Source organism: Theobroma cacao, chromosome 10, assembly GCF_000208745.1.
Source record: "Theobroma cacao cultivar B97-61/B2 chromosome 10, Criollo_cocoa_genome_V2, whole genome shotgun sequence".
Classification (NCBI taxonomy): Eukaryota; Viridiplantae; Streptophyta; class Magnoliopsida; order Malvales; family Malvaceae; genus Theobroma; species Theobroma cacao.
In genome coordinates this window covers 16,704,391-16,726,138 of record NC_030859.1, presented here as the reverse complement: position 1 = coordinate 16,726,138, position 21,748 = coordinate 16,704,391, and the positions used below count along the sequence as shown (strand labels likewise).

At 34.8% G+C, this 21,748-nt stretch overlaps 2 protein-coding genes across 4 annotated transcripts; both read right to left on the bottom strand.

The window, feature by feature from the left end:
* On the bottom strand, positions 800–15,474 carry LOC18586973 (ubiquitin carboxyl-terminal hydrolase 5). 3 transcript variants are annotated; one of them, XM_007010595.2, is made up of 14 exons: positions 15,124–15,474; positions 14,727–15,002; positions 13,011–13,155; positions 12,843–12,902; positions 12,646–12,741; positions 11,076–11,124; positions 10,708–10,988; positions 7,208–7,348; positions 6,951–7,121; positions 4,246–4,503; positions 4,006–4,154; positions 3,002–3,538; positions 1,872–2,145; positions 800–1,474 (listed from the first exon to the last, which is right to left on the bottom strand). In XM_007010595.2, exons 1-14 carry the CDS (start codon positions 15,258–15,260, stop codon positions 1,295–1,297), a joined length of 2,754 nt encoding a protein of 917 aa, XP_007010657.2. In that variant the 5' UTR covers positions 15,261–15,474; the 3' UTR covers positions 800–1,294. The 3 variants fall into 3 exon arrangements, with proteins under 3 accessions (XP_007010657.2, XP_017984874.1, XP_007010658.2); XM_018129385.1 differs by having other exon boundaries at positions 11,094–11,124; XM_007010596.2 differs by having other exon boundaries at positions 10,708–11,124.
* LOC18586972 (ethylene-responsive transcription factor WRI1) lies at positions 17,268–21,244 on the bottom strand. Its single transcript, XM_007010594.2, has 7 exons — positions 20,933–21,244; positions 20,755–20,837; positions 20,534–20,542; positions 20,350–20,438; positions 20,124–20,248; positions 19,876–19,952; positions 17,268–18,150 (listed from the first exon to the last, which is right to left on the bottom strand). The coding sequence occupies exons 1-7, from the start codon at positions 21,142–21,144 to the stop codon at positions 17,507–17,509; spliced, it is 1,239 nt and encodes a 412-aa protein (XP_007010656.2). The 5' UTR covers positions 21,145–21,244; the 3' UTR covers positions 17,268–17,506.

Genomic DNA, 21,748 nt, shown 5'->3' with positions numbered 1-21,748 from the left:
AGGAACAAATGATGAAACAAACCTTGTCTGTTCAAATAAACAAATCATCAATGATGAGGGAGAGAAGTAGGGACGCGGATTGACATCAGCTTGCCAACAGTTTCTTCATTTGTTTATGCTATAAATTATCAAGGAAATTCAGATGGGAACAAGAGAATATATTATATGGGGCAAGTAGCTAAGGAAGAAGATGACAAAGGCAAAGTCAACTAACCATCTAATTTATTCCATTGCTAGAATAAGAGCTACGCTTTAGGTAGAAGGTTAGAATAAAAGTTGGAGAGTGCAACTACATGATGAACAAAGCTAGAAACCAACCAACTCCGGCACCCAAGTTGAGAAACTTATATTGGGAAAGACTTGTTCCATGATGTGATACATTGGGCATATAGACTCAGCCTAATATGCTGACAAAGCAAATGAGTCAGCCACCTATTAGTCTGTAATGGAGAGTAACCATGGTTGGAACATCTCTTGTAACATTGGTGACCCTATTAATGACTTTCGAAAATTATGTGACAAACAAAAAAGACAATAGCACTGTATTTTTATCAGGTGATGACGGATCACTCCCCTGTAATCATATAAGATCACCAAAATATACCAAACATGACCATCTCATCGACCATAGCTTTATCAGTTATCACCCTATCAGCCTTATCAGTTATCACCCATACCGAACCCATCCAACATTTCTACCCAAACACTAATCTATATTTATCACTATTCCAAAGCAACTTTAATTATAATTAACTTTGCCAAAAAAAAAATAGAAAAACCAGCTTTTTGCACACATCCAGAGCTTCTAACTTCCAAAATTTATAATGCAAATAAATGGCAAGATTTGTTATCCCCATGTCAAGGGGCTACAAATACCTCAGGCTTTCATATGTGACCTAAAAGATAGAAGAAAATATCATCCACCTAAGTATACAACATTCTTCCTCCAAATGATATACGTCCACTGTGCACATGACCATTATCACAGAATCTATTCTGTAAAGGAGGGAAAAGAAACTTCAGATCAAATTGTAATTTGCTGCTCTTCATTTGCTGCCAACCTGAGCAGTTGGCACTACAGCACTGTGGTACTCTTGGCACATAAATGTTTTTGCTCAGTCAACAATTGAATAATAAAGTCACACATGGAGCAAATCGCCAATCAATTTGTAAAGATCACAGCACTTTTTGCTCTTCTAACACTATACGTCATGAACTTCATGCATGACAGCAAAGGTTTATGCATGCCCTTGGACACCAATTCTCTATGCTAATGAATACACAGCCTTGAACTTCAATGTTTATAAGATGTTTTCTCACGAACTCTACCAGACCCTGCAGCATTACTAGCTGAGGCATCGGACTTTACCCTTCGATAAAATAGGACATAGGCAGCAGCTGACTTTACATCTTCTTCAATTATAGGCGATATATGGCTGTCATCAAAGTTGTACCACCTATTCTCATCTAGAAGCTGCAAACAGCAAAACAGTATAAAACAGGGTGAGATAAGTAAGTTATGCATCAACAATAACAGAAGCCAATTTGTGGAACAATCATTGTCCCAAATCAAATCTAAGCTCTAATTAAGAGGATTGGCATAATCAATATGCCATAAACTTCTGAAAGGACTCAAAATGTTGTTAAGGTCTCACCCCAGAAAGAAAGAGCAGAAAAACAGTCTCAACTGAAAATTCACTATAAAAATTGAAACAGATATAACAACCCTCGCCAAGCCACCGCCCCACAAAAGAAATATAAATAATACACAACTCTGTAAGCATAAACCAATTGAGAAGAGCATTTTTCATCCTCTATATATTTGTTCTTGTTATTCCATTTCAACAAGGACACATCTGCTTCTAACTTACCTTAATATGTGCAGTGTAGTGGCCACTGCCCATGCCACCATAATGGTTGATCAAGGCATAGAGGTCATAGAGCTGAGAACGGGAACTTCTCTTGTCAGCTACATAATTTGTTAAGTCAAAGTCATGAATAGGAAAGTTGACAAAAGTTTCTAGTTTATGCTTCATCGACCGGCTATAGGAGAATCTCTTTAGATGAATGACTAGAACTTCTGGGAGCCTCCACAGATCAAGCTTTTTACTTGCTTGCCGTTGTTCCTTGCATTGTGGACAGTACCTACATCAAATAAACACTAATAATTCACAAATACTGCTGGAATGGAACCCCTTTTATTCTTAAATACAAGTTTAACACAGAAGATTGTTAAAACTGTCTAGCAAACAGTAAGTATTGGCTTCATTCACATGCATAATTAATAATGAAGTTGAAACTAAGGTTACCAAATTGCAAGTATGAATCTTCTAACTGGGATATGTTCCCGAGCTTTCAGAGTTAAGTACAAGATGTTACAACACACAAAATATAATATAAAGAAATGAGAGACATCTGCTCCCTTATTTGCACAGTCCTTTCTGCAAAATTACATAAGGATTCCAATTAACTTATAGAGCTTGCCAAGCGCTCCTATGTTAAACAAAAGAAGAAATCAATCATTTTCAGGGTGCACCCGAGCATTTGTCTCATTGGTTGGTGCATAATCCCCCTGCCTAAAGAGCAGGGTTCGAATCCCCCCTCCCCCAATTATAAAAAAAAAAAAATCATTTTCAGGGCACATCTTCAATAGGGTACTCATTAAAGGAGACATCACCACCCGAATGGAAACAAGACTGCATCCTTATTCATTAACCATCACAACTATTAAATAGCTCAAGTGTAGCAAAGAGAGTCTTCCAAAAAAAACTGGGAATAGACAAAGCATTCTGTGGTTTTCTAAAATTAAACTATTTGGTAAAGACAACACATCAATGGTATACATTGTTTATCTTAGGAAGGAACACCATCAATTTCATTTATATCTACCAAGGAATCATGAAAAAGCATAACTGCAAATCTACACATCATCTGTGCACAAGGACATTCATGAATGGAAACACACAAAAGCACATAAACAAAAAGAGAGAGACACACTAACCACATATCTTCTGGAACCAAAGGCTCCTCTCTTAGAAAAGCCTCCAGGCAGGTATACAAAGAGAGAGGTTCAGTACGAGCTTTCTTTGTAATAGGCCCATATTTAAACACTTCAGGCAGGTTCTCCAGGTAGTGCATATTGTACTTCTCCAAAAGCTTTGATGACCAATCAAGATATACTACTATAGGCAATGATGCTGACAGATTAACAGCTTTCTCATCTCCCACAGACAGGTCAATGCATGTCATACTTTCATCAACCAACTGAAGAGGTAGTTTTGGTAAAACCTTTTTATTTACTGAAGTTGATGCACGGTTAGTATCCACCTCACCAGAATTACGATCAGATGGATCTGTTGCCGCCACTGAGGTGCTTGGATCCGAATTATCAGTATATTCTAGACCCTCTTTCAGCAAAGGAGTAAGCATTGTCTGAACAATTGTCTGTATATCACCACTTGCAATTACATCATCACATGAAAGTGATGAAATGAGAGGAGTTCCGAAAGGTTTCCATCTTTGGGCATCACTAGTTTCCCTAGACAACAATAAAATGCAGCATCACATTAGAAACACCTCAATAAAGCAACCGTTTAAGCTTCAAAGCAAGAATATAAAAGCAGCAGCAGCAACTATTATCTTCTAGTTGGTCTGGAATTAATTAATTCAAAGTAAAAAAAATAATATGCAAAATTTTTATGTTGTGTGTGAAAGAAAAAGAGGGAGAGATTAAACACTTCTGAAAAAATAATGGTACTTCTGTAAGCACTATAAAACTATTCAAATAGGAAGAACATACTACAACCACAACAAATGCTAACCGAACAGTGAAAACAAGTAATGACCAAAACTTCCAAGTCCAATTCAATTGGCATCCAAGGGAAAACATTTTGATGCCATGCCAATATTCACATGTCACTATTTAAAAATTAGTATGAGGTTAGGCAAAACGTACATACAGCTGCTATTTAAAAATTAGGATGAGGTCTAGGAAATACTACATACTGTTCTTGACGGCGATGTATCAACTGAAGAAAAACATTGCCCTTCACTGACTTTTGAATCTTGTATGCAGCAAGATGATCATCATCTTTGATTGTGGACAATGATATATAAGAATCATCTAAAAACCTATGAATCAAATGATTTCGTATCTGCAAGCAACAATTTCAAACAGCTTAGCCCAAATTTAGCACATATGTACAATTCCATAAACAGGAAATCAGAATGTTTAATGGCACATGCCTCGACAAGCTTAATCTCCTCGGTCTGCTTCAAGGAACAAGCATTGCTAAGGGCTTGGATCAGGTCCCTGTAACGTCCCTGCTTCGGAACAGTCACAGTGCATGTTGAGGGTAGAGCACTTCCATCACAAGTAAAAACTGTTATTGTCATGGTCCTAGTGATGGTGAATTGAAGTGGCAAGGAGAGGTACATGAAGGGATCAAATGTTACAGAAACTTTGTTGCACACAGGACAAACCAATGTTGATTTGTATTGACCCTACAAAATTAGGTAGACATGGATTAGAGGCTTAATAATGACAATAACAATGAAACAGCATAATATTTTACACAAGGTCAGTTCATCTTTTTACAGATGATTATCATAGTACCAATATTAAGAAAAAATGTTAAGTTGAATTAGAACTGAATTAGCACAGCTTCCATCTTATTCACCTAATTTTGCTAATATTAACGCAATAGTAACAAAAATAACAACAAAGCACTTTCAGATGGAACCACCAATTTCTTTATGATTGATTACATAAGTCCCTCTATTAAAAAAAAAAAAAAGAATTAAGCAAGCCCCTGAGAATGTATAGAAAATTTTTTTTTTTTTTCAAAATTTGCAGTCTTCTTTCATACACACAATTTAGGGAAATAAGTGAGAGAAATTAACCTTATAAGGATCTAAATGTATTCCACCAGTGAGACAAAAGGGTAGATATTCAAAATTAAGAATCTGAATGTGTTTTCAATAAACCTCAATGATGGAGCATCCTGACTACATTCTCCAAAGGTGTAAGAAGGGTGTGCTAAGGCTACTTTTGATGCCCAAGCCTAAAATTTGCTTTTGTCCGATGATGAGAAATGTAGTTGGGTTCTCAAGTAGGATTTATTAGTAAATATTGGGATCTTTATGTTTATTCAAGTTAACGTGACAAGTTTTATTCTTTTGTTTTTCTGAGATTACATGCCTGCCAGGGTATTTTAATACTTTTATTGTTTGGTGGAAACATCAAATTTTGAGTCTAAAAGTTTTTCCCTAAGTTTCAGAAGTCATTATATTTTTAGTTATGATTTAGGAACATTTTAAAGCAAATTTGTTGGTTTCCCTGTTGGAATCTAAGCATCTATTAAAGTCCTTATTAGACCACAAGTGCTAGGAGTCTATGCATCAATGTAATATTTCTATTGTCAAACAGAACTTTTAAGTTGAGATTTTGCAGTATTATTGCTCTAGCTAGCAGTTGTATGAAGCAATATATTTTCAGTGTAAATTGTAGGGAAACTTAAGTGTGAATCCTAGGAATTTCTTTTTCTTATCTTTATTCGAGTTTCTTCAGCTTTCATTTGAAAAAAGGTTGCATTTAAAAGAAATCATTCAGTATTAATATCATGCGGAGCATTTTGAAATGAAGCAACTCAAATTCAGCATTTCAAAATCACAGATATTTAAGGATTGTTTCTTCGATTCATTCTTCAAATTAATTCTCATTTTCAGATCTTCTAAAATGAGGCAATTCCAAAATATGAAATCCTCATTTGAAATGAAATGCATCTTATAAAAACCACATCAATGGATGACTATAAGTAACTACCTAAATCCCAGATTTCAGCACTCAGCTTCAACCCAATCCTAATCCTATGGAAACCCTAATTATTCTGGTAAACCTACACCTGCTTTGCCCTCAAGTAACCCAAAAATCAGACCTTAATACCCTAATCACCCAGCTTTGCTACATCACCTCAAGTATGTTCTTGTAATTTACCCTATTCTTTATTATTGCAGCTTTGAAAGTTACAAGTTGCGAGGATAGATTTGAAATGAGTATACTTCCAATAAATGCAACATTGATATTCAGTTCTTGTAGGAGATACAAAGCTACATGTCACCAGTCCTTTGAGGGCCAAAAATCTACAGATTAGGAATATTTTAGAAAAAAGAGATATAGGCAATTAGAAATTATACTTGTGCACAGTATATACAGTAATTTGAAGTTACAAAACTATATAACATGTGTACTCAATATTTAAAAACAGGGAAGAAAAATGGTAGACACTCGATTTCATAAGTTGGTATGAGAAGAATAGATAATTAAGCATTCAAGAAAAAGCAATTCTAGAAGGTATGGTTTCATAAATTCCATTTCTCCAAGGCTTAGGAACTACAAAGCTTTTTTATGAGGACCAAACTTCAAGAAGTTCGAAAAAAAGTAACACGTATGCAAAATAAGAATTTCTTACTTTTTTCTTTTTTTTGTTTTCTCAACTCTTACATCCATAATATCTTTCTTCTAAAATTTAACTGAAATAATCAGGCTCCGTATCATAAGTATTAACATCTCATTTTAGAATTCTCATCTCCAAAGTAATTTGGGCAGTGTTAGGGAGAATCTCACAATTTTAGTAAATACTTTTCAACAGAAGTTCAATGGAATCTCAATACTAATGATACTCAGTATCTGACAAGGTTAAGTGCATCAAAAAACTTTAAAACTAAGCATTCTCAATGAAGGACTTAAACAAATAGTTTCAAATTATCATTGACTCAAATTGTATTGAATAATACATCCTATTCAAGGAAGAACATATTGGAAATACTATAGAAAATGTTGACTTAAATCTCCAGTTAATATCAAAGTTATGAGATTTACCATGAACATGTAAGACACCTGTACACCTGTTTGGCATTCAACATTATAATGTATAAGACATATTACTCACCTGGCACACGTCAACAATTATTGAATCATTACGAGCAATATGATTTGCCCAATATTCATCAGCAACTTCTTCATCTGGACGGCCATCAGCATCTCTAGAATTTATATAAGGTTTGTGTTTGACACGATTCAGATCTTCATGAAGGCCATCAAGCAGAAATGCTAAAAGCTCCTGAGAAAATAAAAGTTAAAAATGATAAGCTTGTATGAACTATAAGCAAAGCATGGATTAGAAAGTACTAGACGTCAAATACAAACCTGAGAGTCATGCTGATTGTATCCACTAAATTGTGGTGCAAAGCGGGCAAGCTTGGCTTTAAAGGGCCGAGGTGCAACTGGTGTTCGTCCAGGTGCCCACAGCTTTCTCAGCAACTCACCAAATGCTAGAGCAAGCTCACCCTACACAATAATCAATCAGCTTAGAAGTTAGTTAACATATTAATTATACAACTAAACTGAACTCTTCAAGAAAAACATATGAGATTTCAACAACAAATTGATTACAGTAACACTAAAGTTGAAACATATTAGCAAAATGTCAATGCACATATTTTCCACTATTCTGACTAAATAATATTTGCTTTGATATGTACAAGGAGAGGTATAATTCAAAGGTCTTACACATAGAGTAGGATATTTCCATAAAACAACACAGTAAACCTGCTTTTGGGTGGATAGAGAAAAGATAAGAGCTTTGTGAAGCACACACTTTAGTCACATTTAACCAAACCATGATTATGTTATGTAACAGCATAAGATAAAACGCAACACTAGAAAAGCTACATGGCTATCTCTATATTTACTATTGTGGACAAAGAAAGTTTTTGGGAGTACAGTTCATTGCCTACAAATATTCCCAACCATCTCAACACACACCCCATGGCAGGTTGACATAGTAGTGAGCACAATCAATACATTAGTTTTCAGCACAAAGTGATCATTATCAACCTAAAATAACCACTTGGCAGTGAACCACATAAAAGCAAGCATGATCAGCTCAAATAATTGGTAAAACTGCTACAATCCTTATTAGAGGTGCATGCCCTAGATTCCTGGGAGCACCCTTTTGAAAAGGAAAGGCACCACTCAGTTGAGTGTCTTTGTTTTGTTCAAATTTTATACTTCTTTTATGAGTATCTTCCGATTGTCAAAAAAGGCAATACAAGTGCTATTTATAAGAATTTTCTTTTAAAAATAACAAATTTTCTGAGCAACTTTTCTCCAGAGATAGAGTTGCTCTATTTATCTATCAATTTTAAAGTTAAATCTCCCAAAACGTAGCACTGCTGATGCAGGCGCATATGAAAATTTATTTAGTATTTTAGTTAGTTTAGGATTTTATTTTATTTATTTAGTTTAAGATTCTTTTTTCCTATCTTTATTAGAATTTTAGTACTTTAAGTCTTTATTTAGGATTAGGATTACTATTTGATTAGGATTTATCTTAGTTATTATAAATAGGTGATCTTAGATAGAAAATTATTACTATCATCTTTTGTTATTTTGAATATTTATTCAAGAGGTTTCTTTGAAAACCCAATTATCTTTCTATTGTTCCAACACAACCAGTCCTATTCTAGCCCTAATTGTTGAGTTCTAATTGCCCTAAACCTTTCGGCTACATCAACTGCTCTACTTAATAACAAGCAAAACTAAGAGCACTTGCTCTAACTTCACAACCCAACTACAAAGAGAAAGAAATGAGAGATTATTCATACGGAGGAGATGGAAGTTGAAGGAAAGCTAGAGCTAGAGTCCAAAAATGATTTTTGTCACAATCTTACAAATGCATACAGGCCCTGCTAAGTTTATGCGTGCGTTTAGCTATAGTAACTATTAATGGAGAAATTATGTAGATGATGACTACAAATAAACTCATTGACAGAAATGTATGGCTCCAACAACTCATTTATGTAAGCATGTTAAATTCTCCTGCATCAACCATAAAAGTAATGGACAAGGATGAACAGAGTCTGGTGTCTTCAAAGTGTGGACCACACCATTTCTTGAAATGTTAAGTTTTCAACAAAAGCTAGCAATTTGTTTGAAAGTGCAAATCTACATTATGCATTTTGCTTGAAGCAAATATACCGCTTACAATTTGCTTACCATGTTTCTCTAACTTACAGAGAGCAGATGCTTTTCTATAAAGGTGAGTCAAGCATGTGCCAAGAAGCCTCTAGTAGTTCATGGACACAAGTCTAATAGACTAAGCATATCTTCATAATATGCTAAATATCACAAATTTGAAATGTAAAGTTAATTAGATTATACAAGTTCACTTTAGTTTTGACACTAAATTCTGAATTTAATTCAACATTTCGAAACCTAGTCTGATGGACATCAATCTAAGAGATAAAAATTGAATTTCAGATACAACCACCACAATGTGAACACTGCTGGTTCACATAAGTCAAGAACCTTTACAAGCAACAAATCTGAAGGAGGGCACACCAAAATGAAAAGCAACCATAGATCATATTAACATTCCAAACATGAACAATCTGGAGTTGACTAATTTTTTTCCTTTTGGCCAGCTAGAGTCAATAACTTGACAAACCTCAATTTCTAACATTCACTTATAAAATATAATATTGCACACTCTTGGTCCCCTGAATACCTCAACCACAAAATAAAAAGGCAACTTTATAATACTAGATATAGGAACTCATATAACATCTATAGATGCTCATCAAAGGAAAAGAAGAAACACAATATTTCTATACGTATATCTATACTTAATCAATTAATATAAACTCCCCAAAAATAATTACAATAAAAACCCTAGGATGTGGAGAACCAAGGAAAGACAGATTACACAAACAAAACCCATGTCCTATGATGCTCACTGACTAGTACCAGGTAACATAAAAAGGTTCTTCAGTTATTTGAAATCTTTCCTAAAGAAAAGTATATTATTTTCCACTTTATAATACTAGATATAGGAACTCATATAACATTTATACCTGCTCATCAGAGGAAAAGAACAGACACAATACTTCTATACGCATATCTATACTTATTCAATTGATATAAACTTCCCAAAAATTATTAAAATAAAAACCCTAGGATGCGGAGAACCAAGGCAAGACAGGTTATACAAACAAAACCCACGTCCAATAATGCTCACTGACTAGTACCAGGTAACATAAAAAGGTTCTTCAGTCATTTGAAATCTTTCCTAAGGAAAAATATATTATTTTCCATAGTCCCCAATTAGTTTAAATCTTCAATGGGAAAAACACCTTTAACCTTAATCAGTCCTTGAACTGTTAGCATTGATTCCAAATAACCAGGGCATAAAGTATGAATAAATAGAGATGACTATGAGCATCCATGCATACAATCTTACAATGTGAAAGTAGTAGAAGTTAGCGCAAAATCAAGGAACAATAACACCTAATGGCCAAAGTTCAACACTATATGACTGGGCAGCCAGTGTCTTAGACCTTTATCCTTGATGGAAAGGTCAGGAGGACTTCACCATAGGATTAAAGTTGAATTAGTCAAATGGAGAATGCTCAAAAAATGTTGTTCAAATATCAAAAGCAGTTACAGATAAATGGAAATGCTTTGAGGGCAACAGCAAAACATCTCTACAAACTAGAATTATAGCAAGCCAAAACAAGATGCATGCAACAACACATTTACGATAGATAATGGTTTTCAAAATAGATGAACAGAAAATAATTTCTAGTTCAAAAACAGATCATATAAGGATTACTCATAGAACATCTATTTTTAAGTTAGACACTTACAACCATGCCCAAAGGGTTTTGCCAATTTATCTCCTGATGATAGTCTTCCCGGAAGTATCTAGCAAACTCTGGTGTATGAACAAGGCACTGTATTGCACTATTCATAAAGCAAGTATTCCCAAGATTCAGCAGCCCAGTCAAACCACCAGAAGCACCCCTCGTAATAACACCACTGTTTGCATAAGTGTTATCCAACTCTCTACCAGGATAACTCAAGGTCTGACTTTGCATGTGCTCTGCACTATAACCTCTGGATGCAATCTTGTTTGCCGACAGGCCTCCTGCAATTGATAAGCTTGACTTAGAAGGCTCTAGAAGTACAGAAGTAGCTTCCTTATCTGCAAATCCATTGTCTGGAAAACTTATACCGCCACTTAAAGCAGTACCATTAACATTGTTAAGGACCTCCACCAAAATCTGTTTAAATTGATCACAAGAAAACAATAGGTTAGAACATGAAAAGATTACTAATTAACAATAAAACAAGAAATCCTCAAGTACATTCATTTTTGTGCTCTATCAGATATCTATGTGCATATTTGTATGTGTCCAAGACGGGTGGGCATAGATATCATTTGTGCATGAATGGAGAGAAGGGAAAATGCCTTTACCAGGCGAGTTAAAAGGCACTGATTGTTATAATAAATAACTAACCACATAATTCTGTACATCACTGAAACAGCTATCGCCAGAATGACCAGATGAAAACCCAGGGGGTGAAACGTGGATATGCCTCCGAAATAGATAATAATAGTATGCAGTGGTCACCAAGAAAACATATGAAGGAGGCTATCCGCTTATTGCTGTACACAAACAGCACAGCAGAAACGCACAAATAAAGCAAACCCATGGATAATGGGTTTGAACATGTGCAGACATGGATAATGGCGGTCTACGCTTCTAGGTTCAAAGCAGCTACAGAACTCAAAAAGTGCACCAGAATTATTTATGCCATTAACAATTTCTTTTGCTGAAACTTGATACCTAATTTCTTTCCCCTTTCCAAATTTATGCTTCCTTTTTCTTCTAGAGAGAAGCTCTTGTCAAGAATAATGTCTTCCATGCACCCAAATAAGAACAAAGTGTAACAGATTATATGCATAAAGAAGGAATAAAGAAAGAGGAGCAAGCCCCAAAGATAGCAAAATTAGAATATCCACCAAATTAGTGGGTCAATAACCTATTATTTCCACCTTGGCATCTATATCCATCCTAAAACATCCTTATTTTGACAATCAAGTACCGTGGAGATTGAACAGCCATGGCTCCAATAACAAAGGAGGGACTACAAATAATCCAAGAAAGATTATTGAATTTAACCCATGATGGGAATAAAACTTTTTCCTCCTCATCAGCCTCTTAATGAAGCAACTAAGAATTCTCAACTATCTGTATGTACATACTGATAGACTTTGACCAACTTAACCAACCATACAGAATATCAGTCATAAAACTCAAAGACAAGGAAAAAACTTGGCCATAGATCCCCAAGATTGTGCTCCTAACATCACCTGCATTGACTGCAGCATAAAGGCTTAAACTTCACAGCAGAGAAAAATGCGACTGAAGCTTCCAAAGACAATTCAACACAATATAGAAACTGGCAATAGATGACAAAGACAGCTTGTTTAATAGATAGATTGAGCAATAATACTGTCATAAAAGGATGGTAATATGCAGAAGAAGCACTAATTCTGAATCTGAAATGATATGTATTTCTTTTAGCTTAGTTGGCAGAAATCTTAATTCTAGAAATCAAATTAGATATTCACAAAAAGCATGAAACTTTTTTTCCCTAAAAATTCCATCCATTTTACAATTGTACATAGGGCAGAAGCATCTAATGCAGAATCCAATTTCAGATGCTTAACTGGTTTCTTTATAACAGACACAGTAGTCGTAAAATGATAAATAAGTGGTGCAGCAAAAAGGACCCACATCCTGATCCATCTGTATGTTGGCATCATCAAGTGTTTTATCCATATCATTCATCAAAGCATGTTTCCGATGGCCATAGTAATCCCAAATACAAACCTGAAAAAATAAGTAAATAAAACTACTGAAGAACTTGAAAAGAAAAAAAAATTAGGAAAACAAAAAACAGAAAAGGAAATAATCTTGCATCTGCAAATTACTTGTTCCAAGTTGAGATAAAAAATCTCACATGCCCGCCGGTGAAGCTCACCAATGGTTTCCTGTCCAAAATAATTTAATCTTCAAAAGCAGTTATTCTAAATAAGAACAATGAGAGTAGCAGCAGAGCCGAAATAAATGACGTCTCATAGCTGAGTTTCACATCATACCTTCTTACTTATTCTTATAGTAGAGCGATCACCTTTCGGTGTCACAAGAAGTTGCAGACGCAGCGGATAAACCTCCACAGCAAACTCTGTCTGAGAAAGACCTGAATCAATTACTTTCCGTGACAACGTTGGACCACCACCATACCTGAACCCAAAAGAGATTAAATGATTCCTCAATATATCACCAAATGTACAGTTAAATGTGGAAAAACAAGACCAAAAGAAACATATGCAGAAAATTTAATAGCAATACTGCAAATCATTCTTTATACAATCATGCCAAATATAAAATTGTGTATAAGCATGGTAAAGAGAGAGTCATATTAGTTCCCACCACCAAAACCATATAAACTAGAAAGTGAAGGGAATAGAGGGGGAGGACTTGCGGGGGTTGGGGTAAGGTTTCTTTCATTTGAATTATTTAAACAGAAGGAAAGAAAAAGGATGTGTACTGACCTTGTTTAACTATGGAAGGAAGGGGTAACGTTTGATTTATTTCTACAATTATGTCCTTTCTGAGTGAGATATACATATATAAGGGTAATTTAGTCTAAGCAATCAAAAACAATTGAATGAGAGATCATTCTCATCTCATCCAAATACTTCAAACTCAGAAGAATGGAAAGAATGGAGGTTAAGAGGGTTTTAAAGGGTTACATATATCCTCTTTATCTTTCCTTGTATCAAAAAACAAATTGACCTATTCACAGAAGCAAATACAAATAAAACATAAAGTTAGTCAGCGGTTTCAGGAAAAGTTGCCGCTTTGTTGACATCAATAGTGAATCTTACCCTTGAATTCCATAAAAATATTTAAATAGGGCCCAAGAAACATGTATGCTGGACCTAATGTATGAAGGACAGGCAATCATACTAACAAATACATAAATGTATACATATAAATTACAAAAATAAGTACACACATAAATGTAAACAATTATATATATAAATGCAGATATCAACTTGAACCTTGATTCCGGGGCGGTCATAGGTTCAAACCTCTGACATAGCTAGGCTTACAAACAATTTCTCATGTACAAAAGAATATATTGGAACTCCAAAAATGATGTCAACTTCAAATATTTCTTAAAATTACAAAGGTAACTTGTGATAAAAATGTAAAAAGAAAAAATACAATACTTCAGCGTCTAAGAATGATGTTTTGCGATAATTATAGCCACAATCACTCCTCAAGATGAACCTTTCAAGGCTGCCTTTAGTAGAGATGACGACAAACTATGGGCACAATCACTGCACAAATGAACCTTCTTCGGTAATTGAAGCTTCACCTTAGTAGCTAGAACTAGGGCATCCATCATAGAGAAACTTGCTTAGCGTGGTGCTGAAGCTTATAGGACTACACATAACAACTATTATCTTATACATCAGCAGTTGAATTTAAGAACTCCACACACCAGTTTCTATACTTAACAGAAGTCCAGTTAACTTGTTCCAGCTTAGTGTTGATATAAATTCACAAAAAGATTATCATCTTATACACCAGCAATTGAGTTTCAAAACTCCAAAAGCCTGCCCACGTACTTGGCAAATGAAAATTTACTTGTTAACAAGAGATGCAACATTGAGTTATTACATTAATATGTTTGGCTAACTAGAAACAAATTACCTACACAAACTGGCCTGTAAGTTTTAATATGCAATAATCCTTGACAAAATACCAAAATAATTCAAAGAAGCCATATCTAACTAACTAACCATGAATAAAGCTGGTTCCAAACTTGTTGAGGTAGTAAGACATAGTCACGGCCTTCCAACAAAGTATCATGAATCTCAATACCGCTGCCGGGGCTTGAGTCCTCCGAAGGCCCATCTGATATTAAATCAGAATTATCAATCCCTGAAGGCCTTTTCAAAGTAGTCAAACGAGGTGAATCCGAATTCCCAGCCAAAGAAGAGCTTCCTTCGTTGGTGTTGTTGTTAGTATTCAGCTGCTGCTCTTGGTTCACATAATCAATCCAGTGTTGCCACCATCTATTTCAAAAATTAACCACAAAAAAACCCGGAAAAATAGAGTTAAGACAAAGAGCAGAAGCAGTTAAATAAAATTGAAAATTCTTGTACAAAATAGAGGAAAAAAAAAAAGGGTATTAACTTTTGAGTGATGAGAAAAAAGGAATCGCCTTCTTTAGTGTTAGCTTCGGCGGTAATGGCGATGTCTCTGATTAAAACCCTCTCTTCTTCGGGACTCAGTTCCTTAGTCGTCGCCGTCGACGTCGCCACCTCCGTCATCACTCTCTAATCTCTATCTCTTCTCAGAACAGATCTCGAGTTAGCCAAAAGTTTTGAAATTTCAGACCGTCGGATTCGGCCCCTTTAAAACAACAGAGGAAAACCTGTGTTTTCTTTGCAACGCTGAAGAACTGGTTGAATTTACAGGTTTCTTCTCTCGTTTCTTTTTCCCCCTTAAAATGTGCTTCAAGCTTTGGTGTTGCTTTTCAGTTCCTCAAAATCTGGTCCTGCCCCAAGCAAACTTCTCTAGGCTTTTCTCCAACCCAACCTTTTAATGGGCTAAAGCCCAACCCTAATTTTTCAAACTAAGAAAGTGTCCCAACATGAATACTCGGGTACGAGTATTACCCGACCCAATTAAAAAAGATTCAGATATCTTATAATTGAATTCAAGAAATAAAAAAACTCCCCATCATGGTTTAAGAAATGCTCTCAAGATGCCCACCGCTTAAACTGGATTATAAATAATAATTTTGAATATTAAATTTTAATTTTATAAATATAATTTTTTATTTATAAATTTCTTATAATTACTGCAATACTTTCTAAAATTCATTAGTTGTAATAAATATTATTTTAAATTTTAATTTATTTTTTCATACATGAACTTTAATTCATTATTTTTTATTAATAAAATAAATAAAATTGATTTAAAATTTATTTTAATCGTGTATTTAATAAGTAATGTATAAAATATTCGAATAAAAGTTCGAGTAACAATTCCAAAATTTAATTGGGCATTTATAGGGTTCGAATATCTTATCAAATAATTAGATTCAAATTAGAGTATTTCAAAAATAACGAATATCTTACCTGTTGATATTCCTAAACTTGATAAGTTACTTAAATCAATTTTTAACGTGAGAAATTACTTTACCGATAACCAGTAAAATTTTATAAATGAGTTTATATAGTTAACGCGCGTGTCATTTGGTGATTTAATATATTAAATTAGCTTAATTACATTCTAATCAAATAGGTAACAAACCTTAAACTTGTTCGTACAGTTTAAAAATTTTGCTGCCTTATTGTCTGCCTAGCATTCCTTGGTTGATTTGTGCAACCTAATTTTTCTTTTAGCCTTGTTTGAAATATGCTTTTTTAATAAATGAAAGATTTATCCCACTGCTTATTTGAAATTTCTTTAATAGTTCATAATTTTTTTATTATTTAAAAATTTTTAAATAATTCATAATTTTTTAAAGTATTATGTCAAGAAATTATTTATATCATGAAATGTTCGACAATTTATTTTAATTAATTCATAATTTTTCATTTGTGCTAAGGTTTGAAAAATATTGATTCAATTATAACTATACATAACAAATATAAATCTAGCATATGTAATAATATCATTTAAAAATATTTTCTCAATACCTCAATAATATATAGTCAATAAGGATCATATAACTCTCTATTTAATAGATCATCAATTACTAGTATAATATATATTTATATAAATAGTATTATCATATATTCTGATAATCATATCAAATATTTCATAAATAAAATAAGATCCTAAATTAAAAAACCCATACATTATAATGTTTAATTTGTTCATGTATTTAAATTCTCTTGTAGAGTTTTAAAAGAATAATCTTGAAAATAAAATAAGAGCATGTCTAACATTTTTGGAGAAGCATTAAGCTTGTAGATGTGATTAGATATCTATAACATACTTAAAAGAGTTTTCCTCACTTAATCACGTGTGGCTTTAAAGGGTAATTAAAAAGATTAAACAGTATTTTTAAAAAGGATTTGAAATTGTTTATGTGAATTATAAAAATAGATATCTTATGTTTAACTCTTGTGCAACGCATCGGATCATACTTTAATGGACTAAAAGACTCGGTCAAGAAAATCAAGAGCCAATTTTGGGATAGGAAGAATCAGATAAGTGGCCCTCTTGTCCCCCCCACCCCCCTCGTCTCCTTCCTTTATGAATATTTAATTCCTTTGGAAAGGGTACGGCACAGTTATCAAAATGTATTTTGATTGGGATTTAAACAAAAACAGGCGAAGATCTCTCAAGTTCACCTCCTTTTGCCCCTCTTAATTCCTTCTTTTTCCTTTTCAAAATATCATTAAATTAAAGAAAGGAAATTCAAAAAGAAAAAAACAAATACAAAAACCCAAAGATACTTTGAATCTTTGGCATCCATCCACCACCCACCCACAACAGCTTTCCAACAACAAAAACTCCCCCCTTACAGTCCCATCTCTTATAACCCATATTGCCGAACCATTTAAACAGAGTAGTTACAAGAAACTGTGGTTGTTGAGGAAAATGGAGAATCAGATGAAGGCAACAACCTTTCCTTCCCCATGTCTACCTCCATGTTCATGGAGACACCAACTTGACCGACACCCTCATTTTCATTAGGCCCTACGTCGAATATCAAGTCGATGTTATCTTCGAACCCCGTATCGTCAAACAGGTTTGGTAATCCACCGGTTTTTCCAAGAGGGAAGTCCGGAACCAAAAGTGAGGTCATCCCTGAATCCATGCAGAAACTCCATGCTAGCTCATTGCTATCAGCTGTCTCCATACCAACCATTGAGGCATTGTCAATGCATAGAGGGAGCTGCTGCATTTGCATGTATTGGAAGTGTTGGGGATCAGCTTCTTCTTCTTCTCCTTGTTGCTGTAATTGTTCTTGTTGTTGTTGTTGTTGTTGCTGCTGCTGCTGCTGCGGTTGTGCTGTTTCGGCTCCACCTCGTTCAGCTCCCGAAGAGTGAGGAATTTGTTCTTGCGTTTGATCTACAAACAAAATGCCCTTCTGCTTCAAACGTTCTATGTAATGGCTAATATCAAAGTTGGTCACGGCATTGGTCCCTCTGTACTCCAATGCTGCCATATCATACGCTGCTGCTGCTTCCTCTTGAGTGTCTGCAAACAAAAGTAAACATTAACAAATGAATAATTCATCAATAAAATCAGAGAGACAAGTAATCAAATCGCGAAAGGATAACTTTTCCCATGACATTTAACAAACAAATTAAAGTGGATCAAACTTTAAGCAGCAGGAAAAGATATGATTAGGGATTCACATGCTGACAGTAATTCTTAATTAGTTACTGTCCTGGTTTATTTTACTAAGCTGTTTTCAATAGTAAAATATAAACGTCAGAGATATAACCGACATTGCTGAAGTTTTCCCCAACTATATAGACTTTTTATATCCTTTTGTTCATGCAAATCTAGACTTTTTCTTGGGGCAACATGTTAGCATAATTGCAGGGGAGAGTGCAAGGATCATGTTTTGCTTGGCGAGAAGTACAGGGTTAAGGCACAGCTGTGCTTGTTGAGCTATCATTTACAGATCCTTACCAACATTTTCCGCCATGGCAGGTAATCTAATACAAGAAAGAAGATCATCTAGAGCGTAATTGTTCTAATCAAAACTATTTCAAATTAATTTCCAACAAAAAAAATAAGGGTTTCAAGGAAAAACCTGTCGCAACGATTAAACCTTCATTCCATCTTAATATTAACTTGTTAATAGAAAGTATGCTGACATAATTAAAACAAATATAAAGGAAAAACAAAAAGCCCCATAGATTTCTTGTCTTGCCTTCTATCTTAGCTTAAGTAGTTGAACAGTTGATAAAGGGTCCATATTATTCAATTCATAATGTTCTTCCCTAATTCAAATTTCAAAAGGAAAAGTCATAAGCCTTTGATATTAGTGAACAAAACCTCAACCAATCCGAATTATCAAACAAAACCATTGTCAAGAATTGAAGGCCAATTAAAACTTGTCCCCAACATATCTTCTCTGTTATACTAATCACTATTGGCCAGCTAAGCTAAAGGAATTAGGCATTTATAGCTCACCTAAAGCTAAGGCCAAAACTTCTCCTAAGGGCACGTGATCTGTGCTGCCTCCTACTCAGCAAAGAAGATTTCTCAAAAAGAAATCTTTTTTACTTAAGCTTTGACAAATGAATCTGCCCTAATGGTAGAGTGATGGTCACGTGCCATTCTGCCACCATTTTGAATGCAAAAAGATGGCGGTAAAACTAAGTCACATTTATCTAGTTTAATTACAGAAATGCCATCCTTACTGAACTTTGAATCTCCATGTAAACCAGCTGCCATTTTTATCCTAATTCATGGCACAGCTTGCCGGCATCTGACTGATGCAGATGGGGCGTTTGGACTTTGGAATCTACCCATTTTTTTGTTTATTTACCAGCAATACAAAAGACAAGTACGAAGGTAAGAAACACCCCCAACATTGGTATATGAAGAAATTGCTTATGCTCGATGGACTTGCATCGAAAAACCCAGCTAACCGTATGTTTTTCTTAGGATTTTATTTAGTTTGGAAGTTGTATATCCAAAGTCAGAAAAAAGGGAAATAAAGAGTTTGGTGATTATATTAGGCAAAAGAGTCTTTAAGTCATTGCAAGTTCCAATGTAAAAACTATACATAAATTTATAATGGGGACTAGACATTGGACCCCCTAGTAAACCATAGGTATATATATAGTACCAAAAGCCCCCTGAAATGTGTACCAAATGCAAACAGAAATAATCTCTTTGGATATCAAACTACAAGAGACCAATGTTAGTATAAATATTGTAAGGAGAGAGAGAAAGAGTGCTTACTATAAGTTCCCAAATAGAGATATTTGTTCCCAAAGACTCGACCAATTCGTGCTTCCCACCTCCCATTGTGGTGATGCCTGCCATTACAATAAAACATAATTTAACTCAGATATATCAGATTCAACCCAAACCCACTTTTAGTCAAAAAAATGAATACCTACTTCTTATTATGAGCACATGCAATCTCTCCTACTCCTGACCCTATTGCAAATATTAATGGAAAAAGGAGAGATAGCAACTAAAACTACCTGGCCACCCCACGGTACTTTGAAACTCCCCTTGAAAACCCACTGCTCCGCCGCCTTAGAGATGCCAAGTATTCCTCCTTTGTTACCTTCTTCATTTCTTCCATCTCCTTCTCATATCTATCTATCTGCATTATTGTTTTTGGTTAATTAAGCTTAATTGTTGAAAGTAATGAAGAAAATGAAGTTTGGGTTATCATTATTATTTGTTGTTCATGAATTAAAATACCGGAAAATTCAAGGTTGTCTCTGGGCCCCAGTACTTGAGTGCAGCAAGATCATAGGTACGAGCAGCAGCCTCCTCACTGTCATAAGCCCCTGCACATATATCAAATGTTGTTAGGCATACAGGAACCATAGTTTTTGGCGAATTATATAATAGTTGAAGAGATAAAAGGGAGAGAAGGACTTACCCAAATAAACTATGGAGGCGACGGTAGTGTAAATGAACGTTAAGATGGGAGCAGAGACAAATTATAAGGAATAAAAAAACAACAGTCAGTACACAGAACAGAAGTAAAAAACGTAAAAAAAATGAAAAAAAATATAAAATACTTAAAAGTAAAATAATAAACAAAGAATTATAGATCTCCTTGGGGAAAAAAAGGGGGAAATTTTTTAGTAATTAATTTACCTTGTCTTCCTTTCTTGTTCTGAATGTTATTCCATGAACTCTTGTCCCAAAGGTGAGCTTCAAACCTCCCAGTCCATCTATGCCTGTTGAATGTTGATAGATATCAACAACAAATATGATACATGCAAATGAAGCAAAACCCACATTTTGAACATTATTTATATATTTAACAATTAACCTGGTGACTCCTCTATAGATGGAGCTTCTTCTGCCAGAGTTTGGACTGTTTGCATTCAAGCATCTCTCAGAGTTTTGATCTTTTCTAGCCCTTTTAGCCTTGGGTTTCTCTGATGATGGGAGGTGAGGAGTGTCAGGCCCCAAACAAGAAGATGATGAGGAAGAAGGAGAGGAAGGAGAGGAAGAGGAAGAAGAAGCTGGAGACCTCTTCATCGTTTCTTTGTTCCTATCACCAAAGCCAAACAATGTGAAGTCTATCAATTCAAGGCTAAGAGATTGGCTTTGGCAATATATAATGAGAAGAGGCTTTCTTTTCTCCTTTTCCAAGTCTCATTGTTTGTTTCTCTGGTGAGCTTGTTGTATATATATGAATTATGATGATGACTTTGGGGTACCAAAAAGTTGTTTACCAAAACTAGGAGAGAGAGAGAGAGAGAGAGAGACGAGAGAGAGAGAGAGAGAGATACAGAGAGACAGAGACAGAAACAGAAGAGGAGGGTGGGAATGGAAGGATATGGAAAAATAAATGGGCTAGTGCAAGTGCTAAAAGCAATGTAGTTGAAACCATAGGGGTTGGGTTGGGTTAATTTAACCCTGGGTTAATCACAAAATGATGGCCTAACACTTGGCTTCTGTGTGCAGCCATGCTGCCAATAGCATTTCTTCACTTCCGCTGGCAATTTTCCTTTTATTATGTCTTGAAAAGAATCTCTGCCTCTCTCCATTTACTTTAACTAAAACTCTAATTGTCTATCATCAACTTAACCTACTGCAACTTAGAAAGAAACCCAATTCATCCTTCATTATGTTTTCTTTA